This window comes from Mytilus edulis, chromosome 8 (assembly GCF_963676685.1).
Source record: "Mytilus edulis chromosome 8, xbMytEdul2.2, whole genome shotgun sequence".
Classification (NCBI taxonomy): Eukaryota; Metazoa; Mollusca; class Bivalvia; order Mytilida; family Mytilidae; genus Mytilus; species Mytilus edulis.
In genome coordinates this window covers 86793553-86817709 of record NC_092351.1, presented here as the reverse complement: position 1 = coordinate 86817709, position 24157 = coordinate 86793553, and the positions used below count along the sequence as shown (strand labels likewise).

The following is a 24157-nucleotide window of genomic DNA, read 5'->3' as shown; positions in this document are numbered from 1 at the left end:
TACTTTATGTGAAGTTCACTTGCCTGTTTGTGTCAATTTTCTGAAATTGTTTTGGAAAACTGTAAAATAAAAAATGCCTAGAGTGGACTCTTGAACAGGTTTGAACTTATCTTTATATAGAGTTAATATAAAATATACAGTCAAAAAGTTTTGCCAAACAGATACTTGCTCATGTAAATGTGTTCTATTTCCGTTGTCGTTTTTCGATGATATCTTGGAGATGACGGTAGGGGTGGTAATGGTCGTCTACCTAGTTAAACATGCAAAATATGAAAAAAAAACGTATTATCTTATTAACATAGGAATACTTTTCAAAATTTAAAAAAAGTGAATGTACATTTAACATATTCACATCGGATCACACAGGACATAAACAAAATCAAAGTACACAAAATATAAACAACATGAACAAGCCAAGCAGATGACAGAACCACAAAGATATCATGTGTATTCAAACAGACGTTGAATCACAAAAAAAAATAAAAAAAAATAACACAAATTCTTTAGAGTACATAACTTGATTAAGTTAATTTGTCCCAGAACGAACGACATGTCATTATTTGGGAAAAAGAATTTTGACGATTAAAGGCATAAGATAATAATCCTTGTATGGTCATTAGCTACACCGATATAAAAACAAAGTACATTTTGGTAAAACGTTTGATTCATTAGATAGTGTTGATGTGATGTTGAAAAGTTTGCTTTTTTCTATAAAATGTTAGTCTTAAGTATTGTTTAACGATTTTGGTCAGAAATATTCCATTCCTCCATGTATTATTATAACATAATAGTACATACAAATATCTTTAACAGTTTAACTTTCGACTCAAATAGTGTAAAGTTGTTCTGTTAACAAATATTGTTGAAACAAAGGGACATAAGGTGTGATAAAACTGTACAATAATATATTCTGGTTTTCATTTGATCAGACATGTTTTGTTGCTACATGTAAAAGAGAGAGAGTAAAACAGCAAACATTTTTTCTGAAAAAATTAAGGCAACAGTAGCTGAGTAGTGCACTGCTCTTTAATATTCATAACTCGATTAAGCAAAAACAAGTTTTCGTAACAAACTAAAACAGAACGCAACACTTCATCTATTAGAGGAAAACAACAGAACAACAGCAACACTAGACTACAAAAAAAAAAAAAAAACAAAAACAAAACGCAACGTACATAGTCACGGACTGAAGATAGCAATTGCCATATTCCTGTCATATTCCTGACTTGGTATATGGTATTGTGAGAAACATGATTGGTTTCACATGGTTTTGATGTTAGCCAAACCTCCCGATTACATGGAAATGTAAAACACGCGAAAACGACAACACTTCGTGACTTTACAACATATAATCCGCAGAATAACAACGAACATCTCCCATACGATGCACAGTAACAACAAATTATAACGAAAAAAAAAAAAAAAACAATAAAAAATGGGATGATTGTACTAAAAAGCACGCGTTGTCATCTCAAGAGATCAATGGACACATTTGTATGGTACCCAGGGTTATATTAAGGATAACATTACAACATATAAAACTGATATAAATGACATCCAACCAAAGAACAAGCGGTTGTGGCTGGTAGATGTGTTCATCAATTTATATTGAATTAAAAATTCACAGAATCTACTAGCTTTACTGTAAATATTGTTCAAATGGATCAACTAAATGACGTCTTCTCAAGTATTTTTTTTTACGTTTTGGAATATTATTCCACGTCAGTATGCTGTTGAGTTTTTTGTTATTCTTTCCCTACCATGCACACTGAAGACTATCGTTTGTAGAGTAGAATAATTGTTTATCTTTCTTCATAGAAACTATATATTTATCTGGTAAGCAAACATGGCATACATTACATCAATCTATATAAAAGGAAGTGATATAAGGCTATTTAATACTAATAGGAACAAATGCATCTTGTATTTCATTTGTAAACCCAAAATTATTGATTATCTATTGGTAATCAGTAACATAGTGCATGTAGCGGCGTTAATATATCACAACGTGATAATATGCATAACAAAAAATCAATTAACAAAATGACTGCACTCAGGAAAGTTCAAACGGAAATTCCCTTATCAAATACCAAGACTAGAAGTTGCACAGTAAACAGAACTATGATACGAAGTGCGTAAATTCATAGTTATAATGAGACCTGAACTAATTTGTTACATCGTTTAACGTACAAATAACAATAAGTTAGAATATTTCAAACTGTTGAATGTAAGGAAGTTAAGCAAGGTTTCGACAATCATTAAACAAATGTGACCGGCGCACTATACGGATTGGTATTTACATGTTTGATTAACAAAAGATAAACTACAGAAAAAATAGAGAAACATATACATGCCTATATCACTCTCTTCAAATTTCAAACGTGGAAATGTGGGATACCATTGTGTTTCTAAAATATCAATATATTCAACATGTTTAATAATTTGAAAATTGATTTTTTGTAAAGTTCAAATATTAACATCAAATAAAAAAAAAATATATATGTTTATATACATAATAGTTATCAAAAGTACCAGGATTATAATTTTATACGCCAGACGCGCGTTTCGTCTACATAAGACTCATCAGTGACGCTCAGATCAAAATAGTTAAAAAGCCAAATAAATACAAAGTTGAAGAGCATTGAGGATCAAAAATTCCTAAAAGTTGTGCCAAATATGGCTAAGGTAATCTACTCCTGGGGTAAGAAAATCCTTAGTTTTTCGAAAAATTCAAAGTTTTGTAAACAGAAAATTTATAAAATGACCATATAATTGATATTCATGTCAACACCGAAGTGCTGACTACTGGGCTGGTGATACCCTCGGGGACGAAACGTCCACCAGTAGTGGCATCGACCCAGTGGTGTAAAAAACTATATACTAACTATGAACACTTTGGTTTAAGCACAATACACACATGCACACTCGCCTTGATCTTTAAACCATCTAAGTTCATACAAACGAGAAACTCGCTATAATATTCAAATATAAGTTAATCCCTTAATAATTCTGCAAAGATCAATTTTGTTTTTTTTTTAGTCAGAAAATAACCGTTAACCATAGAATCTATGTATCGTATTTCGAGTTTGTTCAGTGTATTTCTGCAAATAAATAATGATAGGCCGAGTTTTTTTTAAATTCGAGTTATCCAGCAGCGATTAAAAAGGGGTGAAAGATAACAGAGGGACACTCAAATTCAGAAGTCGTAGATAAACTGACAAATTTTAAATAGAAAAAAAAAACAACATCAGACAACAATAGTAAACAAAACACAATATATAATGCATACGACTGATCTACACAGCTCGACCAACAACTTGGGGTGATTGCAGGTGCTTCCAAAGGGTAGCATTTAAAGTTTTAAAAGAGGGACGAAAGATGCCAGAGGGACAGTCAAACTCATCAATCGAAAATAAACTGAGAACGCCATGGCTAAAAATAAAAAGGACAAACAGACAAACAATAGTACACATGACACAACATAGAAAACTAAAGAATACACAACACGAACCCCACAACAAGTTAGGGTTGATACCAGGTGCCCCGGAAGGATAAGTAGATCCTTCTGCACATGTGGCACCCGTCGTGCTGCTTATGAGATAACAAATCCGGTAAATCGTCTATATCAGTAAGTCACAGTTATGAAAGGGAAGGGGATTTTAGTTACAAACTCATTATGGCGTCCATAAAATTTACTAAGAGATGATTTCAACTTCACCGTTTGGAACTCTTGATTTAAAAGCTTCCTTGTGAGCAACAATCCTCTATCAAGAAAATCATAATAGGAAATGCAAACACGGGAATATCGTATCAATTGGGAGATATATACACCGTATGCATATGCTGCTGCAATGTTGCTACTTAGAAATGGAAAGTTCACAATTTGGAAAGCTGAAATCATCTCTTTTGTCAATTATCAGTAACGGTAATGTGTAGATAGTAAAGTGTCTTCTATGTATCATCAAAAATAGCTCTTTATTTATATGTGCAAATCAGGTAACCAATAATTATATCATGTCATTATTAAATGCTCTATTACATAAATGTATGGTTTAAACATGAATTAAATTACCTAAGGTACAAAACACTTATCAGAATAGTTTAATTGGAAAGATAAAATTAAACAACAAATTTTATAATAGCTTGAGAATTGAACTTGACACGGTTCACTTTTTCATGACAGTCACCATAGGATGTGACGAATGTGTTCTTTTTTCAGATACCATATTGTAAACTATAACAGGGCAGTCTGATAAAATTGTCTTACAGTTCTCAGACATATGTACTTGCTATGATACCTATTTTGAAGAAAGTTTAGCCGAGTGAGTGTAACCAAGAAGGTGTCTCCAATGTGTACTCTCACTATTAAATATAGTTTATGTATATCTCTTGTTTCCCTTAATACTTTCCATCGGATGTTCAAAGGTAATGTAAATAAGAAGGTAGATCAGTATTCGGTTTTACCTTCAATTTTTTGAGTGTTAAACAAATCAAATTTATCGAAAGAAGACTGTTTTTAGTACAAATGTAGTAAATTGTAGTGTAAAAAAAATCAGAAATATCGTTATACTTGAGTATTTATTCACCATCACCGACTAGGAACCGATCTCTTAATTGGAATTTTGACTTGTAGGTATAATGGTCAATCAAACCCTATAATTCTATACAGAAACATCAGAAACAACCGGTCTACTGCAATAAGAAATTTCGCTGATTCCGTGATTTCGGGCCTCGTGTTGTGCGAAAATTAGGTTCATGTCAGAAATTGGCAAATCTTCATGCGTTAACATATTACTTTGAGTCTATAGCTCGCAGGAGGGCAATCCACGCTGACGAAGCCTTGAATTAAGTCTCGTGGTAGCAATAACTAGTGTTGCTGATTGAGCTCTTCACGAAGTAATTCGTCTTCAAGCTCAGAAATCCCTTAAACAGCAACTTGAATTTTGTTCTGATTTTTTACGCAGCCAATTTCAATTGAGCTGCTTAAGATAGGTGTCGTCAATTAAAACAAAAAAATCTGGGACCGGATCAACTCGATTGAGAACACTGGGACCGTTTAAAGGCTTTAAATGTATTAATAGTGTATAAACCCATCACGCAATATACCTAGTTTTTCGTCTTTGATAAAGCACGTACTAGTGTACGATGTTTTCCCCGACTGACGACCAAATGAGTTGACGGTTGTGCGTAAGAACATCGGTCACGTAAGATATGTCAACCAAGCACGATCACGATGGGTCTTCCGGAGACTGTTCGACGAGGCACGAATGGAATCGTTTGAAAGACGCGCATGTGTGACAGGAGTTACTAACCTGTTCCGCTTCCTTTGGTATTTTTTTGGCATATCTTGAGCGTAAAAGTGTCGTTTTAAGAGGAGACTTTATTGGTGTTTTGACGGATGGTCTTACTTAATGTAGAGCAGTTCGTCAAGACTGTTACTTGAAACAATGATCAATTTGTTGGGAGGAGCTAGGGGATCACAACGTGAACAATTAGCAAACCGTCTTTAGCAAATGATGCAACATTCAGGTAACGTTTGGTGTTTAAAATGACAGTGGATGTACCTTAGATCAGGGCATGAAATATTAACCCAGCCTGACCGGGTAGTAAAAGGCATGCGAAATTCTTCACGGCTCGTATGACAGATACTTCGGAACGGGATATAAAACAACAAATCTAACAATTAGGCTGGATATAATATGAAGATAAGACAAACACTTAACAAACATACAAATCAACATAATTTATTCTTTCAATTATTTGCAGCTGTTTTATTCGCAGCTAAACAAAAAAATGCGAGTCGAATATAATAATTGCAAGACATAATCGACAGAAAAAAAATTGACAAATGCAGTTCAGAACTGATTAAAAGAAGGCCTGTCCATAGGTCTGATCTAGAACATACTCGTCATTACGCCTTCAGCATCTCAGAAAAAAACCAAATCTTCGTCTGCTTTACTACATGTGAAGTTTATTTGCATGCTTTTGTCAACTTTCTGAAATTGTTTTGGAAAGCTTAATAATAAAAATACCTAGAGTGCTTGAACAGGTTCCAAAAGAGGGACGAAAGATACCAAAGGGACAGTCAAACTCATAAATCTAAAACAAACTGACAGCGCCATGGCTAAAAATGAAAAAGACAAACAGAAAAAAATAGTACACATGACACAACATAGAAAACTAAAGAATAAACAACACGAACCCCATCAAAAACTAGGGGTGATCTCAGGTGCTCCGGAAGGGTAAGCAGATCCTGCTCCACATGTGGCACCCGTCGTGTTGCTTATGTGATTACAAATCCGGTAAATAGTCTAATTCGGTAGGTCACATTCATGAAAGGAAAGGGGATTGTAGTTACGACGTAAGGAACATATCCGATATCATTTGTGAAACGGTTATTCCATAACGGTCAACCAACTCGTGATGGCGTCCGTAAAATTTACGAAGGGATGATTCCAACTTATCTTTATGTGAAGTTAATACATAATATACAATCAAAAAGTTTTGCCAAACAGATACTTGCTCTTGTTAATGTGTTCCTTTCCCGTTGTCGTTTTTCGATGATATTTTGGAGATGACGGTGGGGTTGGTAATGGTCGTCTACCTACTTAAACATGTAAAATAAAATTAAAAAAAAGTATTATCTTATCAACATTACATACCTTTCATGGTTAAACAAATGCTATACATACAACATACTTACATCGTATCACACAGGACTTAAACTAAATCAAAGTACACAAAATATAAACAAACCACGGAGATAACAGAGCCAAAAAGAAATTATATTTGTAAAAACAGACGTTGAATCAACAAAAGAAGTAAACAATTATTTTTGACTGTACATAACTTTATAAATGTATCATTATTTAGGAAAAAAAAACATTTTGACAAGATCATCTGCAGTGTATCTCTTAACAGAATCGGTGTGGTTCCACATAAAATTATGATTATTATATATCACAGAACAAAATGTATAAGTACGATCCCCATTTTAAAGAAAAAGCTCTATATAATAGGATGGTAAAGTCCATCTTTTAACTAAGCTTTATATCATATATCATATAATAGTATGTTTTTCTTTTATTACAGGAGTTGAGTGGAGAGTTGTCCATTGGCACTCTTGGGACAACTCATGCCTTGTAAAAACTCATACTATCTTCGTATATCAATACTATTTCATTAGCATACACATCCTTGTTGATCATGTTTAATATTTTGATAAGAGCGTCACTGATGAGTCTTGTGTAGACGAAACGCGCGTCTGGCGTACTAAATTATAATCCTGGTACCTTTGATAACTATTTATATCATCTTCATTAAAACATATACCTTATTATAACTAGTCGTGACTTCAATTAGAGTATATTGTATTTAAGGTCAATCAAGCTTGCTATATATAGCTATAGGTTTAGGATTTATAGTGGGCAACTAGATGCACGTTACTTATAGTTCTGGAGAGACACATCATATATCGAGCATTACCTTTTGATACACAAAAAATACTATATGATTGTAAACAGTTTTCACAGCATGAAATAACAAAACTAACCACCAACTTGTAAATCTGAAGACTTAAAAGTGGAATCTTTACATGCTTTATCAGATCCTTCAATTTCATATCCTTGAAGGGACGTCATCGATTGTCTACTTGAATAAGAATTTGATGATAATGCATCAACATAGTCTTCAACTACAATTGGAAAATAGAGAACAAAATATCACAATGAAAAAACATTGAACAATACTAAGAACATTTTGATATTTGATTTAACCTTTTGCAATTGATCTACAAGCGACAATATATATTCCATTAGTACTGCAACCAGAGTTGATTTTTTTGAAACTTAAATGGTCCGGAAGAACACACACATAAATTATTTCTTCTTCCATTAAGGAGTTGACCTCATATTTGAGTGATTTACTAACTCAAATATTTATCGATGGAAAGAGGAAAACGTGTACAAAAAGAAAAGTTGGGTCGTTAAAATCCAGAGTGGTCACACTTTTGTGAAATTGAGGTCAAAGGTCAGACCTAAAAATATCAATATTTCAACCACAAAGACAAAAAGGAGAAATATTCTGACATTTATTCAATAGAATGCTACACAAACGATTCAATCATAAGCATATGCTATAAACGATGTTTAAACGACAAATTTGACTACTTATATGAAAAGCTGCCATTACAAAATGGCGTGGATTTGGAACCTTTTGATTTTTTTCCATTTAAGACATAGCAAAAGAAGAAGTATCCTTGACCTTTTCACATCCATAAACTTTCATATTGTGTATAGTGTTTCACTATAGTATATTACAGAATTATTTTCTAAAGTATGAAACACCAGTTTATCAAATTATTTCAATATTTTTATATCTTTGAAAAAAACAAAATTCAAGCGCTGAAACAGTGTTTTTAATTTTGCATCTTAAAGGTTGTTTATTTTGTGAAAATTAGTATCTAGTTATAGATAAATACATACTGTATATTTGCAAATTCTGGACAGAGCAATTATAACACATAATAATACAAGCTTAGACTATCAATGGGTCAAATTGGATAAAAAATTCTTTAATTTCGCCAAAAATATTTTCTTGTGTTTGGCATACATTATCCCAGCATCATCTAGTTATATATTTCAGTCAGATGATGACCCATTAGAAACTATAGAAAAAGATATAACAAATTATTATGCTGAGAGGGGTCACATAGTTCTATGTGGAGACTTTAATGCAAGGACTGGGTCAGAATTAGATTTTATAGAAAATGATACATATGATCCATTTGCAATGGACGATGAAGAATATGAATATGATATTGGGTTACAGAAAAGGAATAGTTGTGATAATAAAGTTGATGCTAGAGGCAAGCAATTACTTCAACTATGTATTACTTTAAAACTCAGAATACTGAATGGCCGTATGTTGGGTGATTCAAATGGTAATTTTACTTGTTTTAAACCTAATGGCACAAGTGTGGTAGATTATATTATTATGTCGGAAGATTTGATTCAACATACTTTGAATTGTAAAGTATCAAATTTTATTCCCTGTTTTTCAGATTGCCATTGTAAGGTATCATGTATGCTGCTTGCCTCATATTGTCCTGTTTTTATAAATAAGAATGAAAGTACTAAAAATTTTCCAGGTAAATTTAAATGGACCGACTGCTCAAAGGAAAAACTTCAGGATGCTCTATGTCACCCATCTTGTAAACTTGATATTAATGTTTTTCTAACTAACAATTATCAAGATAAATCAAACATAAACTCTGCTGCTACTGACCTGCAGAATATTATTATTAAAGCAGCAAAAATGTCACTCAAATTCAAATCTAATAAATATAAAAAGAAAACTATTAATAAGAAAAAATGGTATGATCAAGATCTTTACAATAAAAGGAGAGAATTAAACATTAAGGCTAAGCATATGTCTGAAAATCCATATAATATTAATATTAGAAATAACTATTTTAAACATTATAGAGAATTCAAAAAGTTAAAAAAATATAAAAGAAAGGAGTTTAAATCAAAAATTGTTAAACAGCTTGATAATCTAATAGCTAAGAATCCAAAGGAATACTGGAACCTTGTAAATAAACTAAAGGGGGAAACAGAAGAAACTAGGGACACCCCAGAAACTTCTATAAATAACTCCACATGGACAAAATACTTCCAAGATTTAAATTCTCTATCTGATACCAATAAATCAAAAATAAACCTATTAAATAACATGCTTGTTGATTTAGAAAAAGAGAACATGTCAAATGTATTAGACTATAAAGTGACTAATCAAGAAATATTTAAAGCAATTACCAACTTAAAACCTGGAAATGCATGTGGTCTGGACCTGATACTAAACGACATGCTTAAAGCTGGACAAACAGCCCTTATAGGCTGCATTAATAAACTTTTTAATTTAATATTTGCTCATAGTACATATCCAAAGCTATGGTGTGAAGGATACTGTATACCTATACATAAATCAGGAGATATAAATAACCCTGAAAATTACAGAGGTATAGCTATAAATTCTTGTATTGGAAAGTTATGTAATGTTGTGTTAAATACAAGACTTTCTAAACATTTAGATGAGAGAAATATTTTGACTGATTGCCAAGCTGGGTTCAGAAATAAATCAAGGACAACAGATCACATGTTTATCCTCAAATGCTTAATTGATAAATATACTAACTGTAAGGGAAGTAAATTTTATGCTTGTTTTATTGACTTTAAAAGAGCTTTTGATACTGTGATACACCCAGGTATTCTTATCAAAATGCTCAAGTCAGACATTGGGGGAAAATTTTACCAGTTAATTAAACACATGTATACACTTAATAATTTAAGAGTAAAAGTTGATAACAAACTAGGTCCATGTTTTAACTCTTATATTGGGGTAAGACAAGGGGATGTTTTAAGCCCTGCCCTTTTTAATCTATTCATAAATGATCTACCTAACTGTTTACTAAATTGTCCTGATAGTGTAAAACTCAGCACTAGTCGCATAGACTGTCTTATGTATGCAGATGATGTCATTGTATTTTCTGATTCTGCAGATGGACTTCAAAAGCGCTTGAAGGCATTGGAATCATACTGTGATACCTGGTGCTTTAATGTAAACTTAAAAAAAAACTAAAGTCTTAATCTCTAATAAAAGTGGACGCCACATAAAAGAACAATTTTATTTTAAAAGTGAATTAATTGAAACTGTTTTCAAATATAAATACCTTGGAGTTATATTCCAGTCAAGTGGCCTATTTAATTATGCAAAAGAAGACTTATTTAATAAATCTTTAAAAGCTTCATATAAACTTAATAGATGTTTATCTGGCTCAGATGCTAGTATTAAAACAAATTTACATCTGTTTGACCATACCATTAAACCTATTATTTTGTATGGCTCAGAGATATGGGAAATGTTTAAAACCAACTCTGCTTCCTGTAAAAAAGATGCTACAAATGTGCTTGAAAAAATATACCAGAATAATGTTGCTGATAAAATGAACTTAAAGTTCTGTAAGCATATTCTAGGCTTAAATAATAAAAGTACAAATGTTACTGTACAATCAGAATTAGGTAGATTTCCTATATATTTTAATATTGTTATATCTATGATAAGCTATCTGCATAGATTACATCATTGTAACTCAAATTTATTGAAAGAAGCGTTTTTATGTAACAAAGATATGCATGAAAATAACACTATAACATGGTATTCCTCTGTTAAATTTATTTTACAAAAGCTTGAATTGAAAGAAACATATTGTATTGATTATTCAATTAATAGATTAAAACAACTTATTATGAAAAAGTTAAAGACATTATTTTTAAAAGCATGGTTCAATGATAAAGATAATGTTAATGGAAAGCTAGATACATATTTTTCTCATAAAAGTAATTTACAAAGGGAAAAATATCTTGATATTCAAAGTTTTCAATCAAGACAAATTTTATGTAAATTTCGCATAAGTGCTCACCAATTGAGAGTAGAAAAAGAGCGACATAAGAACAAACCTATAGAAAGGTCACAGAGGACTTGTAATTTTTGTTCTCATAATGATATTGAAGATGAGTTTCATTTTTTAATTAACTGTCCATTGTATAATCAATGTAGAGAATCACTGTTTGCACAAGCTCATGAACACTGTCAGAATTTCAATAACTTGGACTGCAAATCTAAATTTTTATGGTTAATGACCACTGAAGATCAACAAATACTGAAAAAGTTATGCATTTTTCTTATCCAGAGTTTTCAATTGAGATCCACAAATTCTGTTAATGGCTAAATCTCTTTTAGTTTATCTATATATATATATTTTAAATTCAAAAATTTAATTTAAGTGCACATTTCTCTATGTGTATGCATATTTCTTCTATTATTATGTAAATGCTTATAAACAAACTGCAGTAAAACTCTAAGGTGCTTATCATATTCCTGCAATTGTCAAAAAATATAATTATATACATAAATATCTAGTAATTGGTTGCTGTGTGTACATGGGAGAAAAATACCCTTATATCTAATCAGTTGGGGCTGCATATCATTTGTATGCAACTCAAAACACCATATCTGTTTAAAGGGGAATAATCCTTACAGAAATTGATTGATTGTCTCCCATATTACTTTCTATTCCATGTGCATGCAATAACTGTTCAGAGTTCTATTGTCATGTATTTCATTTTATTATTTCATTGTTATAACAAATCATTGCAATCATTGTATGAAATTTAAAACCCGCAAGGGTCCATAATTGGATTAATAAAGTATTCTTATTCTTATTCTTATTCTTATAGTCACCCGAGGTGAATACGAGGTTTAAAAAAATAAATGAGTGAACAACAAAGTCAGTTTGGTGCATGAACATTTTTTTAGTGGGATAAAAACTCATTAATTATTTAAGGGAAGGATGAAAAATTATACAATGCAATGCCAATTTTCTAATGTTGTAATTCAAAATCAGTCATGATCCTTATATAACTTTTGAAAGCGACACACAATAGCTCAAGTATTAATAAAATAGGGACACGAATCAATATCTTAGTCATCATATGCGGATTAAGTACGCGTATTAGCATTAGAAGACACTTCCCTTTTTTATAAAAACAAGTTCGTCGCAGGACAGAGTTTGTTCAAAGCAAACACAGTTTTTGAGTACAAATGCTATCTGGAGCGTAAATACCGTCATGATTCGGTCGAACTCGTCAGATATAGTCTAACCTTGGCATAGGAAACACAAAAGAAATGTGAGTACACAGTTTCGATCAATGTTCGTGACCCATATTTCCATATGCATATGCATGATGTATCTGCACTGCCAATCCCAAATGTAATAGGGCGAATGTTGTTACAGAAACGATTGATTTTGTAATAGCCATACATTTATGAATGTTTGTTATCTTTAGGAACAATATACGGTTCAGAAGTGCCTTTGTGTTATTTTTCTTCAATTTACTAACAAATGAACTTTCGAGCCTAAGCTCCGTGTTGAAGACCGGACCGTGACCTATAATGGTTTACTTTTATAAATTGTGATTTGGATGGTGTGTTGTATCATTGGCACTCATACCACATCTTCCTATATCTATTTACAAGCTATGCGGGCATCATTTCCATAGAAATACCAAAACAAGGACATAGGTCATAAAAGCACTGGTGGCAGGGTGAAGTAATTGTTCTTCTTTTAATGTATCCTTCATATTTTCAGACACACCTTGATGTTATTCTGAAAGTCTTAACATAGACTTCAATTTTCCTGCAGCAGATATGGCATCTCCTTAATTGAGTTCAGAGCTAAACTCTATATTTCATATCCCTTGGCCCCAATGTGTCTGAATTGTAAGTTGTCATAATATCTAGTTAGTTCGGGAGTTTGGCAGTTTGGTAAGCATCAGAGACAATCTTGGGTAAAAGTGATCGGTATATATAGAGGATGTGCTACATGAGAAAGGCTTTTTCTTATAGAAGAACAAATCACATCGATAACAATCGTTATTAATGAACTGACAGCAAGTTCAAATTCTAATTTAGCTGTTTTACTTAATTGCACAGGTGTTGACTTCAATAAGTACAAATGTACTTGGTTTTGCATGGATAAATGATTACTCACATTATCAAGCACAACTTAAAAGACTGTCAACACGTTTAGAGGACTCGGTTTTGCGTTGTTTTCTGTTTTTTTTTGTAAAGATTTTTTCTTTTACACAAAAACCCTGTTTTCATATCCAAACTATTACCAATCTTATTTCAACTGATCGGGCGGAGCTTACGTTTATATTTGCATAAGGACAGTATATTTGAAGATGTGTGTGATAATAATGATTGCCGTTATAATTATAACTGATTTCTTATCACCTATCAAAGAAATTTACAAAATAATGACTGGACACTTCATTGATGAGTTTATTCTAAAACATCTATCTATAGATGGACTAGTTTATTATGAGCGAACCGGTTAAACTCCGCCCAGTCAAGTGAAATAAATTGAGTAATATAAGGACGAAACTGAGCGCGAGATCGTATAAAAGTGTCAGGTTGTGAGGATACATGTCGATCAGTTTGATCACATATATGGATTTCTGTTGTTTTTAATTTAAAGTTCCCCAAGGGTGACTGGGGAAACGAAATATGGTCACTTGGTCTTCTCCCGACAGGCAGTAAAACGAAGAGGGCGTCCGTTTGGCTGTGCGGGATGTATCAAATTCGCAGTCACGTCCGGTCAGAATGGGGCCGTTAAATCCGATGCCTCGTGTAAAGGGAGTGTCACGTTCTTTGCACTTTAAAAACCCTTGAATCAACTCTTTGAGGGTCCGTAGGTGTCATGTTGCAATTTAAAATTGCTGTCCTAATTACGGACGCCATCACGAGTTGGTTGACCGTTATGGAATAACCGTTTCACAAATGATATCGGATATGTTCCTTACGTCGTAACTACAATCCCCTTCCCTTTCATGAATGTGACCTACCGAATTAGACTATTTACCGGATTTGTAATCACATAAGCAACACGACGGGTGCCACATGTGGAGCAGGATCTGCTTACCTTTCCGGAGCACCTGAGATCACCCCTAGTTTTTGGTGGGGTTCGTGTTGTTTATTCTTTAGTTTTCTATGTTGTGTAGTGTGTACTATTGTTTTTCTGTTTGTCTTTTTTATTTTTAGCCATGGCGTTGTCAGTTTGTTTTAGATTTATGAGTTTGACTGTCCCTTTGGTATCTTTCGTCCCTCTCCAATATACCATCATTTTCGTGTGCCAATTTAAATTTTCCCGATCATCATCCCGAATGGCCCCTATTATGACAAAACCTGCTTATTGTTTTTATTGTTAACTTGTTCTCGTCCTGAACATGCAGAATTATTTGCCACTGGACGTTAAGCAACCAACACTTATTTACAGAAAATATACGAACGAACTACTACATATATTCAAATCACTCAAAAATAAATTAAAGTCTCCTACAAAATCTACATAATCACATCGAAACTATCAAATTGATTGTGAAGGAAAAAATGAATGGTGGAGCTGATTGACGGATAGGCAATTTCCGTAATTAAAAAAGGTACAAATGATACTTTTATTTTTGAGTTTTTGACAAAATTGTTTGGAATTTGCCCAACAAAATTTGCATGCAGTATTGCAATAATATGTTTTGTCCACTCAAATGTCAAATACTGTTTTTGAATCATATGTTTTCTCGTTTTCAAAGAAAAACGCGTTAAATTTCTATCTAAAAAACAGCCAACTTAAAGTTTGAAAGTTTTACTTGGAGATGGTATTTTATTTATGTCTTCATCATTCCGATGATCCTTGTTGATATGTGCATAGAAAATATTTACGAAAATAGCGGAAAATTTAACCAAAAATTATATTTTTGGATTTTAAGGTAACTACCCAAAACCGTAAATTGAGGGGTACCCCCATTAAAGGGATAAAATACAAAAATGTGACCATAGAAACGTTTTACTACCCGACAGAAATTAAAATATAGATATTATTCTATCATTTAAAACAATTTACAGCCGTGTGTTATTCCGGACCATTATACTCGTTAACTAAGCGTCCTTTTCGATGTCAGTTGCAGTTCTACATTACTTTAAAGAACATTTTTATACATCTTTTTGTTTATGTTTGAAGGCTGTACAATTACTTTTCACATATTTGTTATAAATACATCGGGTTTTGCATATGTATTAACATCAAAATTGCCCGGGGCAAAAAAGAGTTATTGGTTATTGTGTCCTGATTCCAAATGACGTGACTTTAACGCATCCATAACGACACGTTTGTGATAAAATGTTTAAGATTGTACCTTTTATGTTTCATTAAATTGTTATAATTGACACTTTTCTCTCTTTTCTGCTGAAGTTAACTATGTGATACAACGATTAAAACTGTCTTTTCCATATCGGGTATCAACCCTCAAAATAACTGAACCCAGATGAAATTTCAAACGGAAAATTCCTAATCAAATATCAAAATCAAAACCTCAAACTAATCAAATAAACGCATTACAACTGTTATATTTCGGACTTGGTAAAAACATTTTTTATGTAAACAATGGTGGATTAAATCTGGTTTTATAGCTAGCTAAACATCAGACTTGTATGACAGTGTCCTACAACTCCTTTATATTGACAACGATGTGTGGACAACATAGACACAATAAGTAAAAAATATCAATGATAGGTAGGAGCTAGAAAGGCATTCAATATTGCTATGTCAGACAAAAACCAACGTCACCAGGCAACATCCTTTTGATCAGGGGTAATACAAATATAAAGTGGCGTATTTGAAAACATGATTTCTAGTTCTGGGGAATATATTAATGGGATCCATTCAAAAAAATCTGAATTGCTAACGGAAAGAACAGTATATACTACACAAAAAAAACAAAAAACGTTACATTGGCTTCGAATTCGAAGTATACATATATCAGTAGAGTAGAACTAGTAACCTGAATGATTTATATATCTCATTTGTTAAAATATTGGTAATGAATTACGTGATCTTCTGATTTCAAAGAAATAACCATTTAAAAAGTTTACCTGTATAAGGTTGCACTGTAAATACATCTGATTCCCAAACCACGCCTCTTTTTGGGAGATATATAATATTCATAAATTTGTTAATTTGTTAAACATTTTAAATATACTGGTTCCAAGATGGGAGAGATGTCACTTTGGAATGTAACCAGAATAGAAAACGTTGGTAGTTTCTACATTTTTTTTCTAAGGAGGCTCATAAATGAAGTTAACGGAAGTATAGAGTTTTAGTATAAGTTTAAACTCTAAGAAGTTCAGGATATTTATATATATATGTTGAAAATATTCCGCAAAGTCATATATTTCGACCTTTGAATAAAACAGTAGTTCATATAAATATTCCGTTCTGGGGTATTTTTTTCACCAAACTTCATAGTAAACGTGTCACAGTTTTAGCCGCAAAGGACATTCCTATGAGACATCGCATTGTTTATATTTACAGAATTGCAACCTATATAGACGGATTCGAGCTCTTTTGGTAATCCATTTGTCAAACACAATTGCATTAACAAATTTAAAAAGTTACACATAAGTCAATTCCCCGTCTACTCTAAAATGAGAGAGAACAAGCTATATGGATGTTGGCAGCAAGAATGACTCAAGTGCATGTTGCAACTCATTTTAATGTCTCCAGAAGGCCATCACCATGCTTAAGACTAGTCTGAGAGGTACTGGCACGACAAATGATCGCCACCGTAGTGACAGGCTACGTGAATAGATGTTACGTTAAGACAATCACATCCGCATCCTTAAACTCCGGAATAGATTTGTAAACGCGTCACCAATTCTTCGAAAAACCCATGAAAGACATAACAACAAAATAACTGCTCAAACATTTCGTAGCCGATTGCATTAATTAGGTCTAAGAGCTTGTCGTCCGTTGAACGTCACAGGATGGTACAAATTCAATGGAACCGAGTACAAATTCGATGGAATCGGCAAACATGTAGACAGGTTCTTTAAACCAATGAATTAAATTTCAACTTAAAATTTAGCAACGGCAGAGCGTCATGTAGGGTCTACCAGAAGCGCAAGGAACGATATTCCGATGCGGGCGTACAGGAAACAGATCGGTTTGGTTGTGGCGGAATTATGATATGGGTTGGAATAATACTCAAAATTTGCACTGGTAACATAAATGCAACAAGGCATACAGACGAAAGTCTTGCTTCATTTGATCTCCGCTTTCTCCGAAGACATCGTTTTAACCAGTTTTTTTTTCGCAGGATAACGCCCATTGTCACGTAGCTCACAATTATATGACCTTTTTGGAGAATAACCATAGTCCTGTGTTGACATGGTCGGCAACGTCTCCAGATTTGAACATCTTTGGGACGAACTTGGGCGTATCAGAAATAACCAAACAGCACTTTTCAGGGAACGGAACAACATCTTTTAAACTTTATTCGACGTCTTATTGATTCAATGCGAAGGAGATGACAGGCAGTCATAAATACAAGAGATGGTCATACAAGGTATTGAAATGTTAGCCTAAATTCTGTACTTGTTCTGTTAAAATTTTCCTACTTGTTCTGTTAAAATTGTCCAAAAATGTGCAATAGTTTATAAAATAGAGGAAACTTGTTATTGTTCTCGTTAAAACAAAGTTAGCTAGCTATTCTATTTAATAGCTGATTGTTATAATTTTTTTGTTATAACAAATATAAATGATCTTACAAGGTGAGGTTTCTATTTTTGCCTTGTATATATGAATGTAAAATTAAATGCTCTGTCATCTTTGGACGTTTTTTTTTACAAATGTCTAAAGGAGCTGCGACTCATATGAAGATACAAAGAAACGCCGAAATTTTGTGATAAAGTCTATCTCTAATACCAACATTATGTTGTGAATAAGGAACCCCAGCATATTGATCACTTGTTCCTTTGTCTAGCATGTTTTATTTTTTTGTTAAATATTACTGTTAGTAACAAAATATGCCGTATTGGTATCCAAAAGTAAAAAATGGGAAGCGTGATATCGGCTTTATGTTCCTCTTTTATTGCGGAAAGAATCTTTGTCAATCTTATGGACACTTCTTTTGTCGAACATGCAGATTAGCTGACAATGTACGGCTGTTTGTGTTATGATTTTTTTTTAAGCTAAGGTATTAAAAACAAACAAGTAAAGTCTTCCAATTTGTCTTCTTAAAGTGATGTTCATTTAAGCTATTAAGGACTTATGAGTCACCTATAAAATCTGATACTTGTCAAATGATAATTTTGTATTTATGATTACAAGAGTGCACATTTATTCCTTGTTCTTTTACAAGACACTCAGAGTTGTACGGATTGCATAAGAAGGACAAGTCGCAAGCGAGCAGTTACATTGTTTAATGTACGCTGAGCCAATTACAGCATCTAATTTTGGTTTAAAAAAACCTTTCTTCCTTTTTAGTCAGTTGGTAAATTGTCTAACTTCATTTAATTACAAGCTATAAATACTGAAATATAATTTGCATCTAAACCATGACAAAATTGATCAAAACCATAACGAATTTCTAGACACTTAACCCAACCATGTCATTCCTTAACCAAACCATAGCAATTTTGATAGTCTGCGTATTCTCTGTTAATTTCTTGACAACACATTACAATGCAGATTCAAAAATCGTATTTGCTTTTTATTTGGTCGTTTGTATGTTGTAGAACTGAGGCAATTGTTCGGGGAAGTAACTTAACACAAACATGTTCATCTTAACTAAACTATGACAAAATCACGGTACTAAATGCTACTCAATATGACGGTGATTTGTTTTACATTTATATATACAATAATGATAAGTTGTATTGGCGGGTGAGTTCAATTTCGACAAACGAGTGATGAAAGAGACCAGAGACACATTAATCCTTATAAGACGATAATTTACAGACAATGCCATGGGAAAACAGGTAATAATAATAAATAAACAACAACATAGAACATACCTCAAAAAAGGAATCGACAGACTAAATAACGCAAACCACAAGCTGTGGGGTGATCACAGGTGATACACATGTGAGAGCTGTTCTGTTGTTATACAAGTACAAACCTGGTGACAAGCTTTCTTTTGATATCACATTCGAGGAATATTATATGATATTGTAGTTGTCTCGTCGTCTTATTATAAAAATTTATAAATATTTCTTCAACCGTTTAACTCACTTGCTTGCATAACACTTGACTGAGTTAATCAGTATTTCGACGTTATGCTAGCATTTGATGGATTTGGGATCATGATAGTTCGAGCCCTTGCATAATACCTGTTATTGGCAGTGTTACGGTCAACAGTAATATCGGGCTAGACGGATGACACGTGAATGGAGAAGTAGTAAAGGTGTAATCAGAGGATTTAGAATTGAAGTGGCTAACACCTGTTTGAAATTGAATTTGAAGTTGCAATTGATTTGGTGTACGTATAAGAAATGATAGTTTAAAACTTATATTTAAAATATGGAGCTATTTAAGAGATAAGAGATAGGGAACACACTTTATGATTGTAAAACGTTATAACAGGTCAACTCACAATCGTCATCTTCTTTTTCACTACAAGAAACTGGAACACTACCAGAACTTTTTCTCCCACTTCCATAGATTGAAGTCACCGATTTTGTACTTGGATGACACTGTGATGATGATTCAAGATTTTCATCTAGAATTGTAAATTTAAGAGTTTTTTTTTTAAAACATGATGCATAATCATTACCTTGTTAAACTTCATATGTTAATGTATCAGCAAGCTTCCTCACAGATATGTAAAAGTTTAGTTTTTAAATTAGTCACTGAAATGCAACAATCAATTTATTAATTGAAATACAAAACGTTATTTTCTAAATAAACTTGATGTAATCAACAGGTATAATGGTATATCCAAAATACCGGTTAATTGATGATATAAAAAATATCAGATGCCTTGCCTGAATTGACCCACGAATAACTGAAAAACAAATATTTGTCTAAAAGGTCCAACGTGAATGTAGGGGTGGTACATATATTTAGTATAAGTTGAAAAGTTTGGAGCATAAACATGTTGGAAATTTGCCGCACATCCCTATGCTTTGACCTTTGAATGAAATAGAAGTTCCTATTGAAATTACCAATGGAACAACTATCCAACCAACTTATATTTTGAAAAGATTAACCACTGTAGGTCAAAGTAAGGTCACGAATAAACCATTTGCAATGAATTTTCCTACTTCAGCCCCTAACCCAACAAAGTGTTCATCTATTTTTTGACAATGATACTTTTTTGGGAAATTACAGCATTGAATAAATTAAAGTAAAATTATTTGACGGGTTCTAGATTTACCACAATTTAAATCAGGAATAGATTAAAAGACCTATAACGAACTCCGATCTGTTTCTTTCTTCTGACATGGTTGATAATAATCATGGTAAATCATATTAATCAAATATCTATGTAAGCATATTTATCTTGAAAGTAAGTTTACTTTCTCATTCAAGTATATAATTAACCATTTGCATTGTCACTTATGTCATGAACACAAACACGAATGTTTGTTTATGTGCAACATTCTTTGGATCCCAACTAAATGTAGTGATACCGATTCTAGTATATGTGTATCCTGAAACATTAAAAAGTTAAGGGACCCTGTAAAGTATTTTATCAGGTTGTATAGTACTTAAAATTAAAGAATAATATAACCGTATAAAATAAATTACCTCCATGTATATACTTCGTAGCGTTATCCGACAGACACTCTTTACTCCAAGCTTTATCAAATGATGAGTACGGCAATTTACTGTAATACAATGCAATTTAGATTTTATTCATGCCAGTCTTGAAATCCGTTCCATAATCATTCCTTACCAAATTTTCTTTGTTATTAATATATTTTATTTCATCAAAGAGTAAAGAAAAGTACGTAGCAATATATGTTTCGTGTATTATAAAAATGGCTCAGTGCAGTATGCTATTTAAACATACATGTAAGTTAACCCCTCATTTATTTGCATTAAACAAGAGAATACGATTACACACACAAATAATCTAGAGACTATGTGAAAGGCAAATAGGCAAACATGAATATATCTATTCGCAAATATTACAATTGAGACGGTAATTTTATGCGTTTTCTTCTGTAACAGTGCAATTTAACAAGATATCGATCATTGTTCTTAGAAGACTGCATTTTTTTAAGAATTCGTGTGTAATAATGAAGATAAATCATGTTCAACATGTTAAGTGAGGTATTAGCAAAGACAAACTTAGTCGAACGAAGATTAAAGTCCACACCGGTAGGCGAAACAAAATTCCTTCACAATCTTAGTGTCAACGATATTAAATATTTTCCTAGAGAAAGTAAAATCACAAAAATACTGAACTCAGAGGAAAATCAATTCGGAAAGTCCATAATCACATGGCAAAATCAAATAACAAAACGCATCAAAAATGAATGGACAAGAACTGTCATATCCCTGACTTGGTACAGGCATTTTCAAATGTAGAAAATGGTGGATTGAACCTGGTTTTATAGCTAGCTAAACCTCTCACTTGTATGACAGTCGCATCAAATTCCATTATATTGTCACCGATGCGTGAACAAAACAAACAGACACAATAGGTAAAAATGTCAAAAATAGGGGTACAGCAGTCAACATTGTGTTATCATCTTAACCACTATAAAAACAACAAATGTAACGAAGAAGCATAAAAAGGCATACATCAAATTAACATCCTCATTTTGATTATATTATACGATTTTATTTGTCTATGTAAAATGCACCCATCAAGGAAGGAGGGTTTTGAGTACTGGTGAAAATTGCGCGTTTGAAATTCGCACAGGTAGACATGAAATAATTTTGTCGTTCAAAGTATGACGGGATGCATAAATACAGTCACGCAAAATAGATAAAACAAAAACTGGCTTAACAGTTAAAGTAATAATAATAAATAAAATAATAGGGCGGTTCAAAGTATGACGGGATACATAAGAGACAGAACCTCGTTGAGAACTATTAAAATTTTACGTGTTCCATTTTATAAATACAACACAAAGCCGTATTCTCTTTAAAGTTTAATCAAAAATATAAAGGCAACAGTAGTATACCGATGTTCGAATTTCATCAATCGATTGAGACAAAAAAAAAACAGGGTAACAAACTAAAACTGAGAGAAACACTTCAAATATAAGAGGAGAACTACGACACAACAGAAACACAACATTTAGATGTAACACACACAAAAACGAACAATAATTTAACAATGGCCATTTGGTACGGGACATTTTAATAGAAAAATGGTGGGTCGAGCCTTGTTTTGTGGAATACCAAACTTCCCGTTTTTATTGCAATTTTAAATATAACATTGCATGACAACATTACATGACAGGACTACAATACAATTAAAGAGGAGAACATATAGGACAGAGAAACACGCAAATAATAGCTAAAAAAGAGTACCAGGTTTATAATTTAATACGTCAGACGCGCATTTCGTCCACACAATATTAACATGTGACGATCTGATGACAACAGTTCGAAAGACAAAACAAATACAACGTTGAAGTGCATTGAGGACCAAAAAAAATATGCCCAATTTGGCTTAGGTTTTCTGTTTGGGATAAGAACATCCATATTATTTAGAATAAATCATACTTTTGCAAACAGTAAATTTTCATAAAATGACTATTTAATAGATTTACATGATAAAATATAAAATATATAATAGATATACATGATAAAACCGGTAACTTGCTACAGAATAAAAACGGATACATAAAAAATCACAGCCGAGTCAGCCAAACCTTTACATTTCTCCTAGTTATTGACAAATGTAACTTTAAGAAGTAAATATTAATATACAATTGTTGAATAATGCTAAATATATCAATGATAAATTATAGCGCATGTCAATGCATTACCAAAAGAACACATATCTGACCAGTACAGGTATTCAATACGTGCATTTTTAAGGTTTATCAGACAACTTCTGGTAATGCAAGCGTAGAATTTCAACTTTTCGTAAAATAAAATAATCCCTAGTATCGATCAGGATTTGAAATCGCATCACACATACAGTTGATGTTTTCTAACAAATTACCATTGATACTCATATAACTCATATAACTAACACATCTTTTTATGCTTTTCTCATTTGTCTTTGTTGATAGAAAAATACCTTTCTTAGTCTCACGAAATTTAAAACTGATAGATATTTTTTTTCGTGAAACAGTATTTTCAATCCATACCCATTCCTTAAACAGTGATCAAATGTTGCATCTCCATATTGCAACGACTGAGAAATGCCAATCTGAGTTACGCCATACATTCATGGAAGTCATTATTACCTGAACGTGTTGCGGTATGACAAGATCAATATGTAATTATATCTCTAAAAAAAAAGAATCACTGGACGTCACTTACCCTTCCTGAGCACCTAAGATCACCCCTAGTTTTTGGTAGGGTTTGCGTTTTTATTCTTTAGTTTTCTATGTTGTGTCGTGTGTGCTGTTGTTGTTTGTCCTTTTCATTTTTAGCCATGACGTTGTCAGTTTGTTTTAGATTTATGAGTCTGACTGTCCCTTTGGTGTCTTTCGTTCCTCTTTTACTAGACATACTGACCGCTACGACATCAACTTTCGTTGAATGTAACGCCAGACAAAGTAAGACCAAATG

General features: G+C 32.6%; 1 protein-coding gene across 1 annotated transcript in view; it reads right to left on the bottom strand.

The window, feature by feature from the left end:
• Positions 1-6494: 6494 nt before the first annotated feature.
• The window catches only part of LOC139484486 (uncharacterized), a 32731-nt gene continuing 15068 nt past the window's right edge, over positions 6495-24157 (bottom strand). Inside the window, exons 6-9 of the mRNA XM_071268218.1 lie at positions 21203-21282; positions 20046-20171; positions 7553-7693; positions 6495-6607 (exon numbers count right to left, since the gene is read on the bottom strand). Of these exons, the coding sequence (XP_071124319.1) occupies positions 6495-6607; positions 7553-7693; positions 20046-20171; positions 21203-21282 (460 nt within the window). The remainder of the gene's footprint in view (positions 6608-7552; positions 7694-20045; positions 20172-21202; positions 21283-24157) is intronic.